This window comes from Tinamus guttatus, unplaced genomic scaffold, assembly GCF_059628265.1.
Source record: "Tinamus guttatus ecotype Peru unplaced genomic scaffold, ASM5962826v1 Tinamus_guttatus_pri_ptg000343l, whole genome shotgun sequence".
Taxonomy (NCBI): Eukaryota; Metazoa; Chordata; class Aves; order Tinamiformes; family Tinamidae; genus Tinamus; species Tinamus guttatus.
In genome coordinates, this window is record NW_028288877.1 from 811,157 (window position 1) to 832,164 (window position 21,008).

The window sequence follows — 21,008 nt, forward strand, 5'->3', positions numbered from 1 at the left end:
TAGCCCCTTCCACTAGCAATATCACCCCCAAGTAAAACTGCCCTCTAAGCACTTGCAGGTGACCTCTTAGTTCTTACATAGTGGAGTAAAAAACATTAACAGTTCACTGCGCAGTCAAATAATACTGAGTTAGAATACCAATTCAAAACATATTTACCAAAAGAAAAGTCCGCACTGTTCTTATTTTGTTAAGGTCAAGAAGAACTTTCTGTGCCTTCTCATGGTTACTGCAGTATTCATCATAGATACGGAATTTCTCTTTCTGCAGAAACAAAGAAATACCTTGTTCTTGTCATTTTGATTTTTTTTTTAATAAACACCACATGGAATGTACACTTTTGAAAGCTGAATAGCTAATAGAGTCTTCATTTTGGAAGGTCAGCTCCTCTCTCTACGTTTATTATTTTGGGTTTTTTTTTTCTTTTTTTTTGGTAGTTTTTATTTCTGCTTTTAATTTGAATTGTAAAGTTGCTGGAAATATCACTTGAGCACTTGTTGAAAAGATTCGGAGGCTGGACTATCCCAAAAACACAGGGCAAAAAAAATACAAAGAAAATAGAAAAAAGAAAACGCAACCAGTTCCATATTTGCAGACATCATTACCTGTTATGCATGCACACATGCATGTTTCCGAATGTGATCCATATTTCTGCAGAGTCAAAAAACTGTCAGTCCAATTCTGTAAATCTTTCGCACTAAACATTAACAATTTTCTCCCCTCAATGCATAAAGACAGACTTAGCAAACAAACGATACGCTAAGCACACAGAAAAATGAAACCCAGACTTCTTAGGCTCCTAATGGAAAATAAACTACTTGGTTCTCATTTTGCAGAGGTTTGGAAACAGGAAAACTAATGCTGCTAGAAAATAACTGCTACAGGACATGCACACATACTGGAGGCATAAGTAGTAAAATCTTCACAGTCAAGAACTGCAGAGGCATTTTACCCAACCAACACAATTAATTGCTAAATATTCCACACACTTTTTTGTGCAGGATCAAGTCTATGATTATTGCCCCTGTCTAAAACTCATCCTTTCTTAGTTCTACCAGCTCACGTGCTGGCATCAGAAAGCTTCCCTCATCTTCCCACAGCCTTGGCTGAAATGCACTTCCAGAGCGTATTGTCCAGCAGGGACATTCACTGAAACAGGCTCTGGTGAAAGATGCAGCCCTTGGCCCCTGCGGGTGCCACAGCCCCGTCCATCCCAAGGGCACACTGCTACAGGACTCAGCATTGCTCTACCTGCCCCTGCTTTTTTTTTTTTTTTTTTTTTTTTTTTGGCAATAACAGTAAACAAGAAATGACCTTAAAGTTACTCTAAATTATGCAATCAAGTCATAATTTGTCCTCATGACTGTGCACTCACCACCAGGTCAGTGATTAATAAAAACAACCAGAAAGGAGAAAAACAAGTAAAAAATAAGGCTGTAATAAAAAATAGCATACATAATGAAGAAAGCAAGTTCCCACTTCATGCTGTGCATTAGGTTCTGGTTGCAAGCATTCCTCCACTAGAGACAGGAAATTTCTGTGAACTGCAAGGATATCTTCGATATTTGAAAACAACATCTGAAAAAGAATAAAGCATGCATAAATAAAACAATAGACATAAGAGAAAAGCCATATGCAATTAGAAAACTCACCTTAACTGTCTCCTCTGTGACATTTTTATCCACTTTGGCTGTCGCACACTGGATCATTCGGTGAAGGAAAGCCTGCATGAGACACAGAAAACAAGGAAATCGTTATTTCAGAAAGATTAGAACTTTTGGCATTTTGTGCTTGTAATTTGCCTCCCAGCTTTCTTACATGTTGGTTATGGAAGTATGTTAGAACATGATTCTGAATCGCAAACAAATATTTATACAGCATTTAGTAACTCTGTTATCATAACATGATATTAAATCCTACGTAAACAGACTGAAAAGAGCTAAACAATGCAACATTAATGAAACTAAAAAATTGCACATTCTCTGCAGACATTTTCAACCTTGATATTACAACCAGGCAGGAGCAAATTGAGTTGTTTTCAAAATCTCTCTCTAGCACTTTACAAATTTACTATGAGAAAAGCAGAAAGGAGCCCCTAATTTCTAAATCAAAACTACTCTTGAGAGACTATCAAGAGGGTTAATATTTAGTAACCACAAGCGAGATTTCTAATACATTAACAATCAAACCTATTGTAAAGTAACTGACTTAAACAAGTTTCCATCCCCAAAAATCTCATTTTTGGGGATCATTTCAGAAGTTAGTAATATCATTAATGAATACCAAACCAATATATCTTTATATTTCACTTTCAAAAATTGGAAATAACAACAACAAGTATATACAGTAAAGGTTATTTTCAAATAAACCACATTTCAAGTAACAAAGCTATCATAAATTTTCACAAATTAATTCCTTTGCAAATAAGGCATATTCTTCAAATATCTACATACTGAAGACTAAAGTCTTACATCACTAATTCTTAACATGAACGTGCATAATTTTTAGCCAGCAGAAAACGGCATGACAGTTGCACAAGTGTCATTTCTTTCATAACCATCTAGCTTCAAGTCACTGTGTATTGTATACAGTATACAAACTCATCTAAATTCTGGTGTGGTGCAAATTCCATAAAAGAGGGAATAAATAACCCCTGTTTGGAAGGATAGCACTCACAGTATCCCTTTTTTCTCTCTACTGGGACTTAAACATTTTCATTCCCAAGCAGTGTTCCTTTGATTGCTGAAAAAGGACTACGTAACTAGGAACATTTTTTGTGTGTATGTGATTGAAGAGATTGAAGAAGCTTTCTTAATGTTTTATTGATGTTAAACAAATCCATTCATTCTTTATAACAGCTAACTGAAGGTGGAGTTTAGCCCATTATTCCCTTACTCACTATGAAGATCTGCACTGGGCAAATGCATATTTGTGTGTGAATCAGCTTGACACTAGCCAGATAATCTCATGTATAGTTAAAATCTATTTAGCTTTATGATTCTCTATTCTTCTTGAGTGTTTTCACTAAACCACCTGACAGCATTAAATAAACTTTCAAAATGAAAGTTGGAGGGGGGAAACTACAAGCTCTGAAATGATATTTATTTCTACTGTCTATAATCTCTCTCTGTTCATGTTATTTCCCCATAGAACAAACACAAGGCTCATGAGCATTTATGTTTTCCCAGAATATCACCCTGTAATGCTGGAAGGAGGTGAGCATTCAGCTGAATGCAAAACTGAGGAAATTATCTGAGCGCTGGGGATTTAGTTGTTCTTGACTGATTACTAGCCACAGGTCACACGGTCAAAGAGTACGTATCAACTGCAACAAGCAGATTCCCATTCATGGCCCCAGAGCTCTCATCTGCAGAGGTTATCGGAAACAGAACCCAATAAAATCCAGCCTTCCACAAAACCCAGATCCTAGTTAAGGTAGGAGGCTTAAGATGATTTTAGCCCCTTCCAGCAAGCTAACCCCAGCTCATACATCACACTGCTGTGGTCGTACGACAGGGTTAACCTTGGTGTTGTTGGGGGTGCTGAAGGAGGGGCCACCATGGCTGTCACCAGCTCCCAGCTCCACCATCACGTGGTGCTGGCAGCACGGTGGTAGCGTATCCATCACCCCTCCTGAGGAAACACCAGAAGGGGCCTTGTTTAGCAGAGCATTTTCCCTAGTGCTCCAAAGAAGAACTCAGCAGGTATTTCATGCCATGTGGAAATGTAAGTCTAGGTCAGAAACAAACCTAAACCTGTCTCCTAAACAAGAGATAGTCAAGTCAGTAATTGTTTTGTCACAGTGTTAGATAACCTTAATCCAACGCTGTGACTATGGAAAATAAACGTCTCATCACGTGTTTTCACTAATCACCTCATGCACCTGATGAATAAACATGGCTGAAGGTACTATAGGTCTGAGGGATGGATAACTATTCAAAAGACTATAGAATATCAACCAAAGACAGCTAAGAACTGTTCTGGAAACCCAGTGAGCAAAGACAATGCAGGCCTTTTGTGGAAACAGCTTACAAGAGGAACGTCACTGGAGATGTGAAAAGCAGCAAGGATGTCCAGAAATTATTAAGGACTTGACAGCTGCAGAGCTAACAGGAAAAACTGTTTATAAAAGCTTTTCAAGATACACTACATAGAGCATTATTAATTGGGGGGGAGGGGGGGAAGAGGAGCTGTTAAAAAAAAAAAAGCTACAGATGTCACAAAATTTATGAATTACTATATAACTGGACACAAAATAAGTCAGAAACTTCTGTGAAATTACACTAACTGGTTTCTACAGGTTTTACCACAAATCAAAGTCTGCTGCTCAAAGATCAGGCTCATTAGGGAGCACCAAATTGCATGGAGGAGCAAGCATTACAAATTGCAATGACACAGCTAACTAGCTCCTAGACTGAGCAAACAACTGTAACAAACAGTTTGCCTACAGGATTCCTATGCTTATTAAAAAAAAAAATCACCTCAGACTTATTGACATTTCATATATCACGCACACATGTCAGCAAATCATGAGTGATCTTTGTCACCTGGAGAATTCTACAAGCCTTGCTGAGGTTAGTTCTCAAGATTCATCAGTATTAGCACAGTTCTTAGCATGGCATCAAATGCCCGGAGAGTAATCTTTGTGCATTCCAAGATTTCAGAAGAAGTCTTCTAGACAGTGACCTTTAGCTTCTCTAAAAAATTCCAAGATGATCCCACAGTTTCTCTTACATTACCTTCAATCTCTAGTTTTCTTAAGGAACAATAGAGCAGAATATTTTAAATGTAAAAATGTTCTTTTAGGTTTTCATCTTGTATTAATAGCATTCTAGTCAAATTGCTAAAGTGTATGGAATCATCCTTACATGATGATGCAAAAGGGCTACCCCAATTGCTCTCTCTTCCATTTCTCTGTTTTCCTGAAGTAAGAGTCGAAAGAAGTTTCCCCATGAAACATCCCAGAGGAACTACTTTGCTGAGTATCAGGAGGAGAATTCCAAGTTATAAAAGATTAGACCAAGAGCAGAGAGAGAGGTGCAAGTTTATTATTGAAAATACTAATTTAAAGAAACAAAAATAATTACCCTAACTCAAGTCTGTTCATCTTCCTCACTAAGCACTACCCTGTTTGGCTGCCTGTTGAGCTGCTGCCATCTTTGAGACTGTTTGTTACTAAGAGAATATGCACTGTGTTCCTGTTATGTGGATTTAACTTCCGGTCTTATCAAAATCAAACTACGACTTTTTTGGCTCTGTACATTGTTGAAAAAAGAAAAGCACCTCTACAGTTACTGCAAGAAGCTGCCAGCAGCACAAATGACTTTTCTGATATCTGGAATGAAATCAAACAAGACTTGTCTGACTAAGAAGATAACTCAGGTCATGAAATGTTTTCACCCTTTTCAAGAATAAGAAACAATGCTCTAAAATTATGTCAGATTACCCGGATCATAAAATACATAACTGTTTTGCTAAAAGCAGGTTTCCTTCATGGTCCAACAAAAAATATTAATTTCCTCATAAAAGAAGAATTAAAGTCACTTAATTTTTCCCCTACTCTTTTTTAAGACTGCAACAACTCTAAGATTTATGTTTGTCTTAAAAAAGAAGACAGGCTGCAAAAACATTTATATTCTTCATATTGTCATTTCCTGTGCATTTTCAATTTGTAAAAATCCAGTTCAGCTGAGATACCTCATCTACAACACAGAAGCCTGTTGAATAAAGCTAAAATGATATTTTGAATGTTAAAATATGGGCAAAATCTAATTTTCTATTATTTCAGAGATGAAACCCTAAAAATAAATAAATAAATAAATAATAAAGCACACGGAAAATGTTCAAGAATTACAATTTATATATCTATGCTCACAAGCTTATTATCACAAGAAATACAGAGATAAAATACTTATATATTTTCTATTTACACTCTTAATGCCTCTGCAGAGGCCACGTGGAAGAAAATACTTGCACTTTCCACATTATTCAAAGTGATACTAGCAACAGCATGGGGAAATACTTAGGAAAAACTCAAGATAATAGCAGGCTGGCCAAGCACATTTTCTAACTCCAACCAATTCACTTCACAAACACCAAGTCAGTATCTTGCCCATCCATCTGAACTTTGCACAGCAGAATCGACGCATCTCAGATTGCGGGTCCCAGGAGAATACCGCACTGGTTTGGTTGAAGCATTTGCACTTGATTTTGCCACAAAAAAGAAACCAACTCCAATAGAGACGACTCCAGCAGCAATAGCAGCTGCAGGGAAGCATTGTGTGCAATTCCCCTCCTCTTCCCAATAACCTGTGCCAGGAGCAGCGGCAAGAGCTAATCAGGCTGGTTTCCGAGCCTGAACAAAAAGGCTCTTCTTCTTTCTCCAGCCAGGCACCAGCTGAGGCACCACCTGTTTCTCCGGAGTTGCCCACAGCTCTGATGAATTGCAAGCAGCGCACAGGGACGCGGCCAAGGTCAGATGCTTCTCCCTGCTCTACCTAGAGCCACGTTCAAAGCTGACTTCAGAACCTGCTCTCTATAAAGACAGGGGAATATATCTATAGAGACGCATCTGGAATACTTTTCATTCTAGTGCTAGTTTCCTTTCCATCCACTGTGTTCTCAATTTTGATTCCTCTCGGCTCCACATTAGTTGTAGGCAAAGGCTGAGAGTCCATGCTGAGTTCCCCTCACCAGGATGGAAGTTTGGACAGATGGTCTCCACCTTCTTCCTTGTCCTGAAACCATTGTGTAAAAGATTTAGTACCACCTTTTCCTCATGGAAATCAGAAAGCATCTGTTCTCTTTTCTTGTTGGATGTCAAGAAATATTGTCTTGCCCATATCTAGTATCTTAACTTTTAGAAATTGTTTTTCTAAGGCACAGGTATTTTCTTAAATACAAGCTTTGTTGCAAAATAATGATGGAAATAGTCCCATGCTTAAAGTTAAAAAAATGCCTAAGTGAACTCCCAAATCAGAGGCAGGCTGTCAAACAGGCTCACACATGGAGTACTAAGCTGAAGACATGCAAAAACCTGCTAGAATGTATTTTTTTTTCTTGACCAAATAATATCTTAAGTAGCACTTTTAGAGGGAAAAAACATATATACTGGTCTAAGGGATGAACATCTCATACCTTAAACATCTCTCATACAAGGAAAGGCTGAGACAAGAGGCCTGCTCAGCCTGGAGACAAATGAGGTGGGGAGAAATATTTCCAGGGTGCACAGATATCTGAAAGGAGGGTGTAAACAGGACGGAGCCAGAATATTCTCAGTGCTACTCAGCGACTACAGGCAACAGCAACAATCTGAAACACAGAAAGGTCCATTTGAATATAAGAAAAAAAAAATACTGTGAGGGTGACAGAGCCCTGGAACAGGCTGCCCAGAGAGGCTCTGGAGTCTCCTTCTCTGGAGATCTTCCAAACCCGCCTGGATGCCACCCTGTGCCACGTACTCTGGGGGTCCCTGCCGGAGCAGGGAGTTGGGCTACATGATCTCTAGAGGTCCCTTCCAACCTCAATGGTTCTGTGATTCCGTGATGAGCCACAGGTAGTCTGCTTAATATTTGCAGCAAATATTTTCAGTATTTATACAACATGGGTGAATTATGGTAGTTAGGCCTTTTTTAATACCATGGAAAACGCAAACAAGTTACATTCCAGTCTCAGCATCATCAAAGGACATTTTTTGGAAGGGTAAGGGGAAAAGATGGATTTACTGGTGCCAAGAGAAATTCGGAATACATTGCAACATATAAACGCACCAAACAAACAACCATATGAATAAAGAATTAACAATTCAGCCCTGTAATTCAAATAGAACCTTACGAAACAGTACAAAGAGGACACAGTTATAGAGTTTGCTCTCCAGTAAAAAAAGAGATTAAATAAAGAAAAACACATTTTCAGCATATTTTTCTGAAGAAGTAGGAATAAGATAAATCTTTATTGTATTTTGACGTTTTGTCAGGTAAGGAAAAGTTATTTTGGACTGAAAAATATTCACATGTATATGGAATTCCCTCTGGTAATATAACATATGATCCTATTGGTGTCTCTTACCAACAGAATAATATTCTTTGGCTCACACGACTGATCTCATATTACTCAAGTGGGAATAGAAAGAAATTTCTATAAGTTTACCTCTCATAAAAGCAGTTTCCCGGATTTACAGAACACTAGATCCTTAACTAGTAAATCTCCCTCAGTGAATTCATCTGTGTTCCTTACCACCAGATCAAAACAAAAAGCTAGGACTTCTCAAAGATATTTTAAGTCTGAAAACAACAAATTCCTATTAAATTGCAATCATAATTAAAAATAAAAAAGAAACCACAAGCTTAGTTTTTATAGATTTGGAATTTTTATCTAATTTTGCTCGCCAACAAAGCCTCTTCTAAAAATTTTCTTCAGTAAGAATCATCTCAGAAACATTTTGAGAATTTAAATTAAAAGATATATGTTTAAAATACAATGCATAACTTTTTTCACCTTAAGGCAACTCATGAATTTCAAATGGTCATGAGAAAAATCCATTTATCTCAAACGTCCCCTTTGCAAGAATGTTTTCATTACATCTCCAATTTGAGATTTAATAGTTAGAAATCTCAAAAACGCTACAAGAATAGAAAGCCTGTTCTGATAATTTTTCTTTACTTTTCTGAAGCTCATAGGCATACCTGAAAACTAGTTTTAGTCTTTTCTGTATCAAAAATAACCATCAGAATGAGGACAGTTATAATCTTCATCACCACGTAGGGGAAAGAAATCTGATATCACACACCTTCACTTTTTAGAATTGAGTTTTAAAGCTTAATCCTGACATCATCTGAATCAGCATGAAAAGCTGATTCAGCACAAACGAAAAGGAACCAGCAAGTTCTTTTTTCTTACGGCAAACCGCTAATAAAAAGCAAACAACTGTACCTGTAAAATGAGAAAGCCTGAAATCACTGACAGGCAATTAAAAGCCCACTGTATCCTTTTTAGATGCTGAGGTTTCAGAACATAACTGTACTGTAACACGTTTTTCCTATTATCAGATTGCACAGACGTTAATTTTTAGTTTATTTTATGTTCAATGTGTGTAGATGATAATTAGAAATTTAGAGTGTGAGGGAATTTTACAATTTTTGTTGTACAAGCTATATAAAGTATACTTCTCAAACAATTTGCAGTGCCAATTCTCCTGCCATTTGTGTATGTACTTATGCCAAGAAAAATGTGAGGCAGGCAGGAGTATGAAACAGCAGTTTTCTATCCCAATTCCAGTTTTCCCAAACCCACAGAGAAACTGTTTAATATGTATAAAGAGTACTTTCCTGACCACTAATGAAAAGGAGGGTACATCCCATTTAAACTCTTCTATCCTTTTCTAACCAGCCTAACCAGCATATTTTCTAACCAGCTCCAAATTGACACATTTATCCCTGCGTAAAGTAACCCACCTATGTTTGGGATAAGTACCTCAAATTCCTATTGCTGTCTTTTAGATTATTTGCTGTCATAGTCAAATGGTACAAAGTTCCCAGGATCACATCCAGCAATGCATCTTTCAACACAATACTTATGTGCCATGTTCCATAGTCACAGCAAGACTACTTTTGCAAAACTTCCTGATAATAGTAGGTGTGTATATATATGTGGTATTTCTAAGTACATGAAACTGAGAAGCTGACAATTTCTGAAACTCAGAAAAGCCCTCTCCTATCTACCTTTAATTATTGTAAAATGTGAAATTATATACCCCGCAGTTGGTATATTCTGACAGTAGAATTTTGTCAAGACAATTCTACTCTATAGACTCAGGCAGATAAATAAAGCAGACATCGTACATGCCTGCCCTGCTGAAATTATGGAATTTTGCACTTTAATACATTTTCTTCTTCCTTTTGGTAAGATCGTGAAGTTTTTAAAACTTCAGTGGAAAATTGCATCTTCTTGGCAAGCTGGATCTGTTTATAAACAGGGCAGTAAGGAATTTCTTGCTGTATAATCAAGCTGTAGAGAATCTCATGGGCAGATAGAAAAGTACAGTCCTACTGTATACCTGTAAAAAAAACTTCAAATATTTAATATTTCTTTAAACTTAAACTCCTAGTATATCTATTAAACACATTTAAAGTTTTAGATATAATGTAACACAACAATACAAATGCTAGCACAAAAATAAATGAAGAAACAAACAGGAAATATCTAGTGTCTAATACCCAAGCTGTATTTAATAGTATGAAAAGCACCCTATATAGCACTTGCATCTTACACCATTTTTGTCAGAGGATGGCAGTGAAACAAATGACAAAAATTCTGATCAGTAATAGAATTTTCTTGTAAACAAGTAAATGAACACTTCCCAGGGCATCACAAAAGAATGAATTCACCCATATGTGGTAATCAAAGCTGCTTAAAGGAGTATTTCCTTAGGTAATTATTTAAGGCAAGAAGATTTGAAAAAAAATAGTTTCAAGACCGGAAAACATAGTTTGGTTATTAAAAGTCTGACAAATTGGGTTTCTCTTCTCGGCATATGTTGCATACATTTCCTTGAGAAACGATCAAGACTAGATAGTTTGAACCAACTAAACCAAACAGCTAATCTACTTTGGAAGATGTACATTTGCTGCAGCAGTTGACCAAGGTTCAGATGGCTAATACTGTCACAGGATTAGCTCTCAGATTTGTAGGGGCAGAGCATCAACACTCCTAAACCAGGATCCCACAGGAATGTGCCATTCAGTAAAAGCACGAGAATCCACTTAATAGGGTCTTACTGCAGCACTAAAGGATTAAATTATAACTGGTCTTGATTCCCCATCTAAGATATTATAATGACAAGAAGCTTAAAAGTCATCTTAAAAAAATATAAGTATTTCTCCAACATTCATTTATTTATTGAAAAACAGGCATTTGAGAAATCCTTTGGTGGTATACCTTTGATTTATGTATACATATATGTTTTGGGACTCCAGACTCATATTTCTGAATAAATATTTAAGTGTTTAAAAAAACTGTTCCTTTTATCATCCATGGAACAAAGCATGATTAATTATAGCAATGCAAGTCACAGAATCACAGAATGGTTGAGGTTGGAAGGGACCTCTAGAGATCATCTACTCTAGTCCTGAGAAGAGTTTGGCCCCATCCTCTTTACATTCTCCCATCAGGTATTTGTACATATTGATCAGATTCCCTCTCAATCCTGTTTCGCCTTCTCCAGGCTAAAGAGGCCCAGCTCGCTTAGTCCTTCCTCATAAGATAGATGCTCCAGTCCCTTAATCATCTTTCTCGCTCTACACTGGACCCTCTCCAGAAGTTCCACACTTGTACTGGCTTGAAAACAATTTTTTTTGACTTCGTACTAGGACTAAAATATACAGAAAATCAGAAAAGGAGAAAAGTATCGGTTTCTGAAGAGTAGATGCCAATGTTAGTTGTCCTAATACTATTCCAAAAAGAATACAACCATATCAAGGTTTAAGCTACTTTTATTGACACACAGCTTTGTTCAAACAAAAGATTTTTACTTGTCCCTACTGCCTGTCATTAACTGGCCTTTTGAATTTTCAGCTCCTTATATAGTTATGAGCCAATTACCATGGAAATGGTGTCATTAATTGTATTTTTTCCTGACTTGTACTTGATTCATGAGATGTAGCAACTGTGAAAATGCAGAGGATATTCCATCTTTTATTCCTTTAATGACTTGATAACTGTCCAAACTGATAACTTTTCAAAACTTACATTTATTTTTAGTTTCCTGACCTTTTTGTTCTTTATCCTGCCATGTAAACATCTGCTGAACATTAATTATATCACAAGATACTTATGTGCTGAATTCAGTTTACACCCATCACAAAGATTTCATTTCTTGAAGGGTACAATGATCATGAAGGATGTGATTTATAAAAGGAATCCAGAATACAGCAGCAGGAATAATATCATGATGTTTGAATGTGCCAATATTATCTGGATTGCTTTGCTGCCAAATAAACTACTAATTACAAGAAAACTGGGCCTGAATTATAGATGCATTTTGGGTTCTGTATCCTGCCCTCTAGGTGCCTTCTGCATCTCACAGAATTCCTTTTCTCACGCATCTTTTTTTTTCTCCTTCCTTATTCATGCACAGCCCCTCTTGTCTGTAGGTCTTAGGCAGATCTGTGATCTGTCTTGAGCTTTGAGGAGTTCCCAGAATAATTGCACAATTTCACCAAAGTTTCTGTGAAGCATGTGTTTTTCAGGAACACATACAAGTGGCATGACTTGTTTCATTCTCTTCATCAATCTTTATAAAAGGAGAGAAGACAAATATCTGATCACAGTTTAGTTCTAGTTACTGCCTTGGTGAGATTTGTTGTTTGAATGTTAGGACCTTATGCACATGGAGGCCATAATTAGCTTTTTCTATAGTGTAGCATCAATCCTTAGGATATAATTGGAAGGTTTAAAACATCCTCCACTTGAAGCAGAAAGGATTGGGGGATTTCTTAAATTAATTTTGTATACGTAAAAAAATAGTACCTGAACAACTACCACCTCCAAATAGTCTTCACAGACAGTTGCTTTGCAAAGGGAAGGGGAAAGGGAAAAGGGAAAAAAAAAAAAGGGAGGAAATTCAACTTTTCCAATGTTAAGCAAATCACCTCTCTTCCCAGACAACCTGTACCATAACTGGAGACAAGTACACTCAAAGCATAGTTTGGCAACTGCCATCCGTAAATACTAGACTGGAGTTTGACAGTGCTGAATACCAAGCACTTACCAAGACATACTGTTGCTTACCAAGAGACTTCATTGATTACACAAATGAACTGAAGCTTACAGAGTCTTCCCACGTAAGGTCATACAAGGATACAGTCCACTTTTTTTTACATTTTATTTGCTTCATGAAATGCTTGCGAACCAATGACTGAGATGGAAACCAAAAGTATCGTCTATCTCTGAAGAAATAAAAATGTTTGTCTAAATCATTCCAAACCCAAAACAGCTAGGCAGCAGACTTCTAGGAACAACACAGGGCAACAATGATGTTGGTGGGATCAGGAAATCAAGAAACCAGAAATAAATATTGCTTCCTAGCATTTTCAGTAGTTTAGAATACTGCATTCCTTACCCTGGGTGAGGAAATGACGCCACTGCAAGTTTTCCTCCTGTCCATAACAGCTCACGGATTGCTTTACCTGGATCTAAAGGCATGAACTCGCAGCCCGTTAGCCATGTCCAAGCCTAGCAGTTGTGCAAGAAAAGCCACTGCGACCATATATATCTGTCACTTGTCATTTCTTGATCAGCGCAAGGTACTGCTGCTACACCACAAAGTTCACCTTCCCAGGACCCTGCCCCTTCCCGGGACCAGAACACAGCTCGTGTCGCACAGTATGGGACACGGCACTGCATGAACATACTGGCACAGAGATCTTCAAAATACGGGCAAAAGAGCTTTAGTAGCAGGATCATTCATAGACACAGCTCTCGAGGAGAGCTGAAAGTAAGACCGAGCTGACAGATTCCAGGTCTGCACATACTCCTCTCAGAAACCTCCTCACCTTTCCTTGTCCTCTGTAATCCATTTCCAGAAAGGACCAGCACCAGGGAGGCAACGCAATCACTGCTAATGCCAATATGCAGTATTTCCAATTCTACTTCTTCTGGGAAGAAAGGTTCACTTTAAATCAGGGAACACAAACAGAGGAAAAATACAGTAATACAGTAATACATAGGTGAAGCAGCCACTATGCAACACCGGCATAAATTCTGTCAGGAGGAAACTACAAAGAAAAGAAGATTGTTTCATCTTTCAGGCATAGTCTTATTTTCCCAAAACTGCCTGTTAAAAATGAACTAATTGGTAGAATTTAATTTTTTCAGTTGCACGTGTCAGAAACTGGAGTAACTATTGATACAAGGTAATCAAATCCACAGATCTGGAAACTTTCCATCAGCTTTTTTTTTCTTTGCTTTTTTTAAGAGCTGGAGTTTCACTTTAAAATATTTTTCTAGCCTCTTCTGCTGTGAAGACTGCAGTGCAATGATTTATAGAACGGACGCTATCTCTGTAGACAAACAAAAACATAATTCCCAAAAGATTTGACCTTCACCTTTCATCTTAAAATAGTACAGCCAATTACCTAGCAACAACAGCCCACATCCTTAAAATATTTATAGCGTGAATTACATGAAGGGCTAGTCAAGTTTGCTAGGGACCTAAACTAGTTGAAGAACACACAGCTACAACACAAACAATTATATTTGTCAAAACAGAAATCCCAGCAACAAACTACATGGTAATACAGTAGTGTTTACTGCCGAATTTGTTTTTCTAGTTTAAAAATACAGCTCCCAAATGCATGAACATAGGTGCATATCTAACTCGAGCAGCACACTACAAACTTCCGGAAAGTTTTTCATCCTGTTTGCTGACTGTAGTTTGGTTTACTGGGTTTTGATTCTGTGTTCCTGTTCTTTCTGCTCACATCCTCCAAACAGGGCAAGCACTGAAGTTCCTGCTGAACAGACTTACACAGTCTCCTACTTTTAGACCAACGAGGTTGTACAGGACATTTTTAGGACAGCAGGATCTCCACATCCTCCCTCAAGTCTGAGTTAAAAAGCAAATCTGGGATTTGTTTGTCTACAGGAGGGCAAGGGGAAAAAAAGCACCTATATGGAAAATCTCTTAAATGTAGCCAATGTTCACTGACCACATACAGTGCAAAAATCTAGGTAACAGAGTGCTCATCCATTCCTTTGGTATTTAAAGAGAAAATCACTGCAGCTTCAACAAATAAAGAGATTCAAAGTTCAGAATTAGGCATCTATTTGATGGATATTCCATTATGTTTTCACCCTTCTTCTAAAATCTTTTAATGGAATTTCCTTTCCATTTATACAGTACTTCTCCAGATTTACACATCAACAGATCAACAAATCATGAGCAGAAGAAAATCCCAAATCCAGATTACAGCCTCAGAGCCTCAGCCCTAGTACTGCCACTATCATTTTAACTCCTTCTGCCATATGTGCAAGGACATCTCTTTGATGATCAGCATAAGATGCTACTCACTAGAAGTCAAATATTCTCCTGCCTTTAAAATATTTTTCTGCTATTCTGTTCTAAGTCCAGGAGAATGTGATTAAGTCCACCACACAAGGGGCAAGGAATATTTTTAATCCCTGTCACAGATGTTGTAAGGCCTCTCTCAATGATCAATGATAAAGCAACAACTTTTGAAGTGTAACAGGCACCACAGAAAACTGAACTCCCCTAGGACAGGATAACCACCTGAACACCGTAAGTTCATGTGTTGCAATGAGAAAACTCACCAAGTCATATCATATTAGGAACATTTCCTTCTCTCCTCATAGTCTCTGTCATTTTCTGTGATGCACCATGAGCACACATCACATTTTACACTCTATAGAAGCCTAGCATCAGGACCGAGATTTCAAAGCAGCTCTATAACATGGCAAATGTCTACAGACTTTCCTCCCAGAAGGCTGAGCAGACAGGCTCAGTGGTCATGCTTAAAATAAAAGTGAAGAGAAATTTAACGTTCCTTATAAAAGAAAACCCTTATAGAGATGCCTCCCTTTAGCTTTAAGGACAGTCCTGCATGGCTGCAGTGCACAGAGCTGTCATGTAAGACAGTGGAAATTTCCAGATCTATTATAATGCCTTCCTCAGAGTTGAAATGAGTTCACAGACACAAAATTCCTCCTGCAAGCGTCACAGGGCTTGTCTCATTTTCTGAAGGGATGGGTGACATCCAGATATTGTTTTTCAACCATCCTTCTAGTCGGCAAGAGCGCTTCTCTCTCGCTGCCATCCAAAAAAATGGAGCAAAGGAAAAGAGCTGAATTTCCTGCCTCCTGTGAAAAACCAGAGTTCACCTACGGAACAAAGGCGGGTGGAGGCCCCCACAGAGCCGTGTCCTTCTGGGACTGCGGCAACTGTTCGGAAATAGGCAACACTTCGAATTTGCTGACTTAGAGCACTGCCGAAGAGACAGCCTCATGGGCAGCTGAACGAGGAAGGCTCCACATGCAGAAAATGAGGAGCGAAACTGAAGCTGAATCCACCGTAAAGATGGAGCAGCTCTTGGCTGAGCTCCCTCCAACAACTTGCATTGCAAGGAAAATACACAGAGGATTTAATGGGCAAGGCCATTTTCCTGGCCATGGCATCTTAGCTAGTAGGTTGTGCTGTACGTTTTCTGCCAGAAAGGGGGCTAAGACAGAAGTATTTTGTCAGGGATTTCAACAGGAAATGAGAATTTTAGCAGGGAGAGAGGTTTGAGGGAGAAGCCCATAGATGGCACACATGCCGCCATGCACAGCACGTATACAAACAAGTGACAGTGATGAGTATTGCCAACTTATGGTCAAAAAACAGGTCTAGTATTCTTTCTTTCTGAAAATACCCAACTCTACCCTGTGCAATACTCTGTGCACTTGCTCTTCCAGACTGCGACAGTGATTTGGAAAGACCTCGAAACAGTCTCCCGTGCAGCAAGTCTTGAGAATTCTCCTCATTCTGGGCAACACACAAACCCTTCCCAATCAATCTCTCTGCATGGGCTTCCAAAATAGCTTACCAGTAGGGAGGGTGCAGAAGCCAAAGCTGGTACTGGGAAATTAGGATCTTAATGTAAAAGCTTCTGTTATATACTCTCAAATACCTACATTCGTTACAGAGTTGAAAATCTTTTTGCTGGCCAAAACACCTTACATGGAGGCCAGGCTATTGCATTATATAGATTATAAGAAGTCTCACAAACAAGCAGATTTTCCAGATGCAACTAGTCAAAGTATTATGAAAATGAATGTGCAGTTGAGGGAAAACTCTGCTCTGAGTTCTTACTTTATCATTTGGTGGTGTTACAGACATTGTAGATCCCAGGTTTGCTCCCTGGTTTGGCTTTCCTAATGGGTGACATATTCTACCTGAATGGGCTACTCTTGATCCTGTAGGACTCATGCCATGAGTGCCACAGAGAAAAATAACTAAATTTGGATATTTTCCCTAAATACATCACCTTAGCAATTTTAAGCATGCTAGCTGTGTGATGTTAAATAAGACTATGCTGAGCAAAAAGTAAAATAAAATGTCAGTGCTGAATTTTGTCAGGTTATTAATTATTCCCATGGTATTTTATCACACATGGTCAGAATGGTGATGCTTTTTTAGAGTTTGATTTAGATGGCTACAGTAATTTTACTATAACCTCTTTTAATACAGTTTTTTCATCATTCCATGTACTTGGCTCAGTTATACTGAGCTAGAAATGCAGGATCTATTTTTTTTTTGAAAACTGTCTATATACTGCCTTTCACTTTTCAATTGGATGGACACTCTTAGCAAGTCTTATTCTTTGAACATGAATTCTCAGTCTAAGTCAAAATAAGCCAAAGTATTGAAATACTCAAAATATTCAAAATACTCAAATATTGAAAGTTTACTCTGTTGGAAAAGGTTGCATGTAAGCTATCATCAGGAACAGACAATTCATCCGACAGCAAAACCAGCCATTAATATCAATGATTACATGCATTTTTTTATCATCTGTCTTAACAGTAAAATTCTCATTTCTGTTGAGTGGTTGCAGATCACAAATATCAAAAATAAAACTCTGGAAGACAGTGAAAAACAGTCAAAATAAAAACAATGAGGAAAAAATAGCAAAAAACAGTGGGAATCCTGGAAGATAATCATGAAAAACAACAGTAAAACTAAATATGGGCCTAAGTCAGTAATGTATCTTTTTAATTTTGCACTGAAGGTTCTACGGTTTCGTATCTTGAACTTGACAGATTTATGGCTCTGACATTTAGTGAGTTTATCTCGTTATTTCATAGGACTGCATGCTGAACATAGCTGATTGGGATCTGAATAGCTTGTAAATGTGTGATAAGAAAATTATGAGGCAATAGGAACTTCTTTTCCACAGAATTTAATGTGGAGGCTTGAAGATGAATATTTCTTGATAAAATATATTAATTTGACTTGCAACTACTGTAATTCATATGCTCTTCCAGTCTCAGTGAGGAAAAAAGTGGCAGCATGTTCCTGTCTTTTCCTCTCCATGATATAGTTGGGTTGTAGGAACCTTCAAGGCCCAGCACTTTCTAAGATCTTTAAATACAAAAGCCTGACGAGAATCTCACTCAGCTTCAATCCCAAAGAAAAGCACAAGAAAACATAATAATAATGCCATAATAATAAGCTGTTGCTAGCAGACACTCAAGCTTTTCTTCCATTTTAGAGGAACTCCTCTCTTCAAAGAGGCGTTACATGAGAGAACTGCAGTGTAAGAGGCTGGTAACTAACTACTGGCCGAGAGGAAGTCGAGGACATTGTCCCCCATGCCACACCAGAGCACACTCAGTGCCAGGGACACAACATCAGGGAATTTACAATTGTTTCTCCTTTCACACAGTTGTCAAGTATGCTTCGCGTAAGCAGCACAGTTCAGAAATGTGGAGTTCTGGACTACGTCTTGTAGAATATCCACATGAAATCTTACAGGAAAATACTAACTGCTGTAGAAAAGCAGTCCTGAAATCACTTTAAGACTTTAAACACTTTAAGTGTTTTCAGAAGAGAGCTGATAGCCTTAGAGAACAGACTGGGAGCCTTTTTTGGTACACGATCCTTTTGCTATATTCTGTCACGCCAATATGCTCATATTGCTGTCCAAGCAGTGTGAATGAGGCGCAACCGCCTCGAGGAGGTCTCCTGAGGTGTCCATCAAAGACTGAAAAGAGCTCTGTGTTTACAGCCTGAATGGCCCAGGAGGTTCAGTGCTACACACGCACTATACTCAGGGCTTACCGCAGGCTTTTATTTTTGTTTTTTTTACATTATTGGCAAAAAGAAATGCAGAAAACATCAGCTTCTCAGTATCTGCAGAACAGTGATTGCGTGACTGCAGTACTTCCATCCAGTTGTATGGAAATACTTCACCTACTGCACACTGAGCTTCCACAACACACTTGCAACACTAAGGAGCTCCTTACCCACATCGTAGTTGCAGAAACTAAAGGGAAAATAGGGAAGGCACTAAAGCACATCCTGTGACAAAGCACAGCTTATACATATATAAAAACAGTTGGTATTCTTTGCAAAGAAAACTGAGTTCTGGAAATATGTAATTATTAAGGACTTATTTCTGCAAAGGGTAATTAAAATTGAGGGGAATGAAGCCACATAATTTATTGAATCCACTTATGTCCAACTGGAATGCATACTAAGGTCTATATTCCCACAACAAATCTATGGTAATGTAATATATCCAGATATCTTCAGTGTCTAATATCATCAACTAGCGCAGCTCACAGACCCAACTCCTTAGCAAAATAAAAAAGAAATACCATATCTATACACCTTGTCTATATTAGCCTTTCATAAGATTTTAATATGGTTTCAAGAGAACACATGGATTGAGCCTTGACAAAGTAATAGATCTCTAAACCTTAGTCTAGTAGTTATGATGGGCATTTCCATTGCCTAGGCACTGTACAGCTTTCTGCAAGTAAGAGCCTAGTAACTCTAACGTAAAGAAGATCTTGGAGCCTGGTCAGTGTTTGCACATGAAACACCTCCAGAGATTAAGGAACATCACTGTCCCGGTCACCTTCTGCTTGAAGCGTGGAACACAGTCCATTGATTTTGTATTTCCTTCACAAGGGCATAGCAACTAGAGCGTTTAGACAAAAAGACATAAAGACCCTCCTCAAACAGAACCCTCAAGTGCATGTGCATTTCTTCCTGCAGAGAAGATGAACGGTCAAAGATCATGTCACAAACAATACTCACATCAAGTAGAACATCAATGGAAGGCATTCATCATCTTGTACATAATATAAGAATTTATGTACGGCCAAAACCTTTTTGTTTTTTAGATGGATTTTTATTTAATGTTTTTTTAATTTTGAGATTATTTTAATAATCTTTTAATTAAGAGATTATTAAATGAAGTCTTGAGTTATGACACTTTATGTCATAGCTTGGACAGATCTTACTAAGATTACTAGGAAACTACAAGAAAAATGCACAGTTTACAAGGGACATGCCACACAGTAATGAATTGAAGTGACCTGGGTCAGTTTAGCCTCTAGAAGAGAAGATTGAGAGGGGACCTATCAGTATGTATAAGTACCTGAGGGGAGAATGTAGGAAGGACGGGGCCAAACTCTCCTCAGTGGTGCCAGTGACCAGACAAAGAGTAATGGGTATAAATTAAAACACAGGAAGTTCCACCTCCATGTGAGGAAGAACTTCTTTCCTGTGAGGGTGACAGAGCCCTGGCACAGGCTGCCCAGAGAGGTTGTGGAGTCTCCTTCTCTGGAGATCTTCAAACCCGCCTGGATGCCACCCTGTGCCCCGTGCTCTGGGTGACCCTGCTGGAGCAGGGGGGTTGGACTAGATGATCTCTAGAGGTCCCTTCCAATCTCAACCATTCTGGGATTCTGTGAATCACAGCCTAGCACTAAGAGCTAAGCGCTCCCACTGGATTCCAGGAGCTGCACAGAGCAGAATGGTGGGCCCTTCTTGAACACTTCTCATCTGGCCGTGGTCCTACAGACAGACCACTTCGTAAAGACGCCTCAAATCATCAACATTTACATTACATATTTGTAAGCCTATATATAACCCAGAAATTTCAGAGTTAAAAAAATTTTACCAGTATGGATACATTTCACTAATCTGGAACAGGCTGCAAGAGTAAACAGATTGCTCAATTTAAGTCACTGCATGGCAGAAGTTGCCCACTGGGTCATATATTAAAAAGCACTATTAGTTTAAAAAAAAAAGACAAGTTATAGAAAAATTAGGACAGGAAATAAAATCTTTAGAATGTTAACATCCTGCCTATGGACCAAATTCCAAAGACGATTAAGTTTAACAATAAATTCAGATTTTCTTTGACTTGCCATAGCATAAATTGATCTCTGAAATCCCTTTCTTTCATTTTTTTTTCCTCAAGGAACTGAATCAATTAGAGTA

General features: G+C 38.2%; 1 protein-coding gene across 1 annotated transcript in view; it reads right to left on the minus strand.

The window, feature by feature from the left end:
- The window catches only part of PREX2 (phosphatidylinositol-3,4,5-trisphosphate dependent Rac exchange factor 2), a 163,744-nt gene that overhangs the window by 118,159 nt on the left and 24,577 nt on the right, over nt 1-21,008 (minus strand). Inside the window, exons 3-5 of the mRNA XM_088529745.1 lie at nt 1,651-1,722; nt 1,454-1,576; nt 158-262 (exon numbers count right to left, since the gene is read on the minus strand). Coding sequence (XP_088385871.1) covers nt 158-262; nt 1,454-1,576; nt 1,651-1,722 — 300 coding nt within the window. The remainder of the gene's footprint in view (nt 1-157; nt 263-1,453; nt 1,577-1,650; nt 1,723-21,008) is intronic.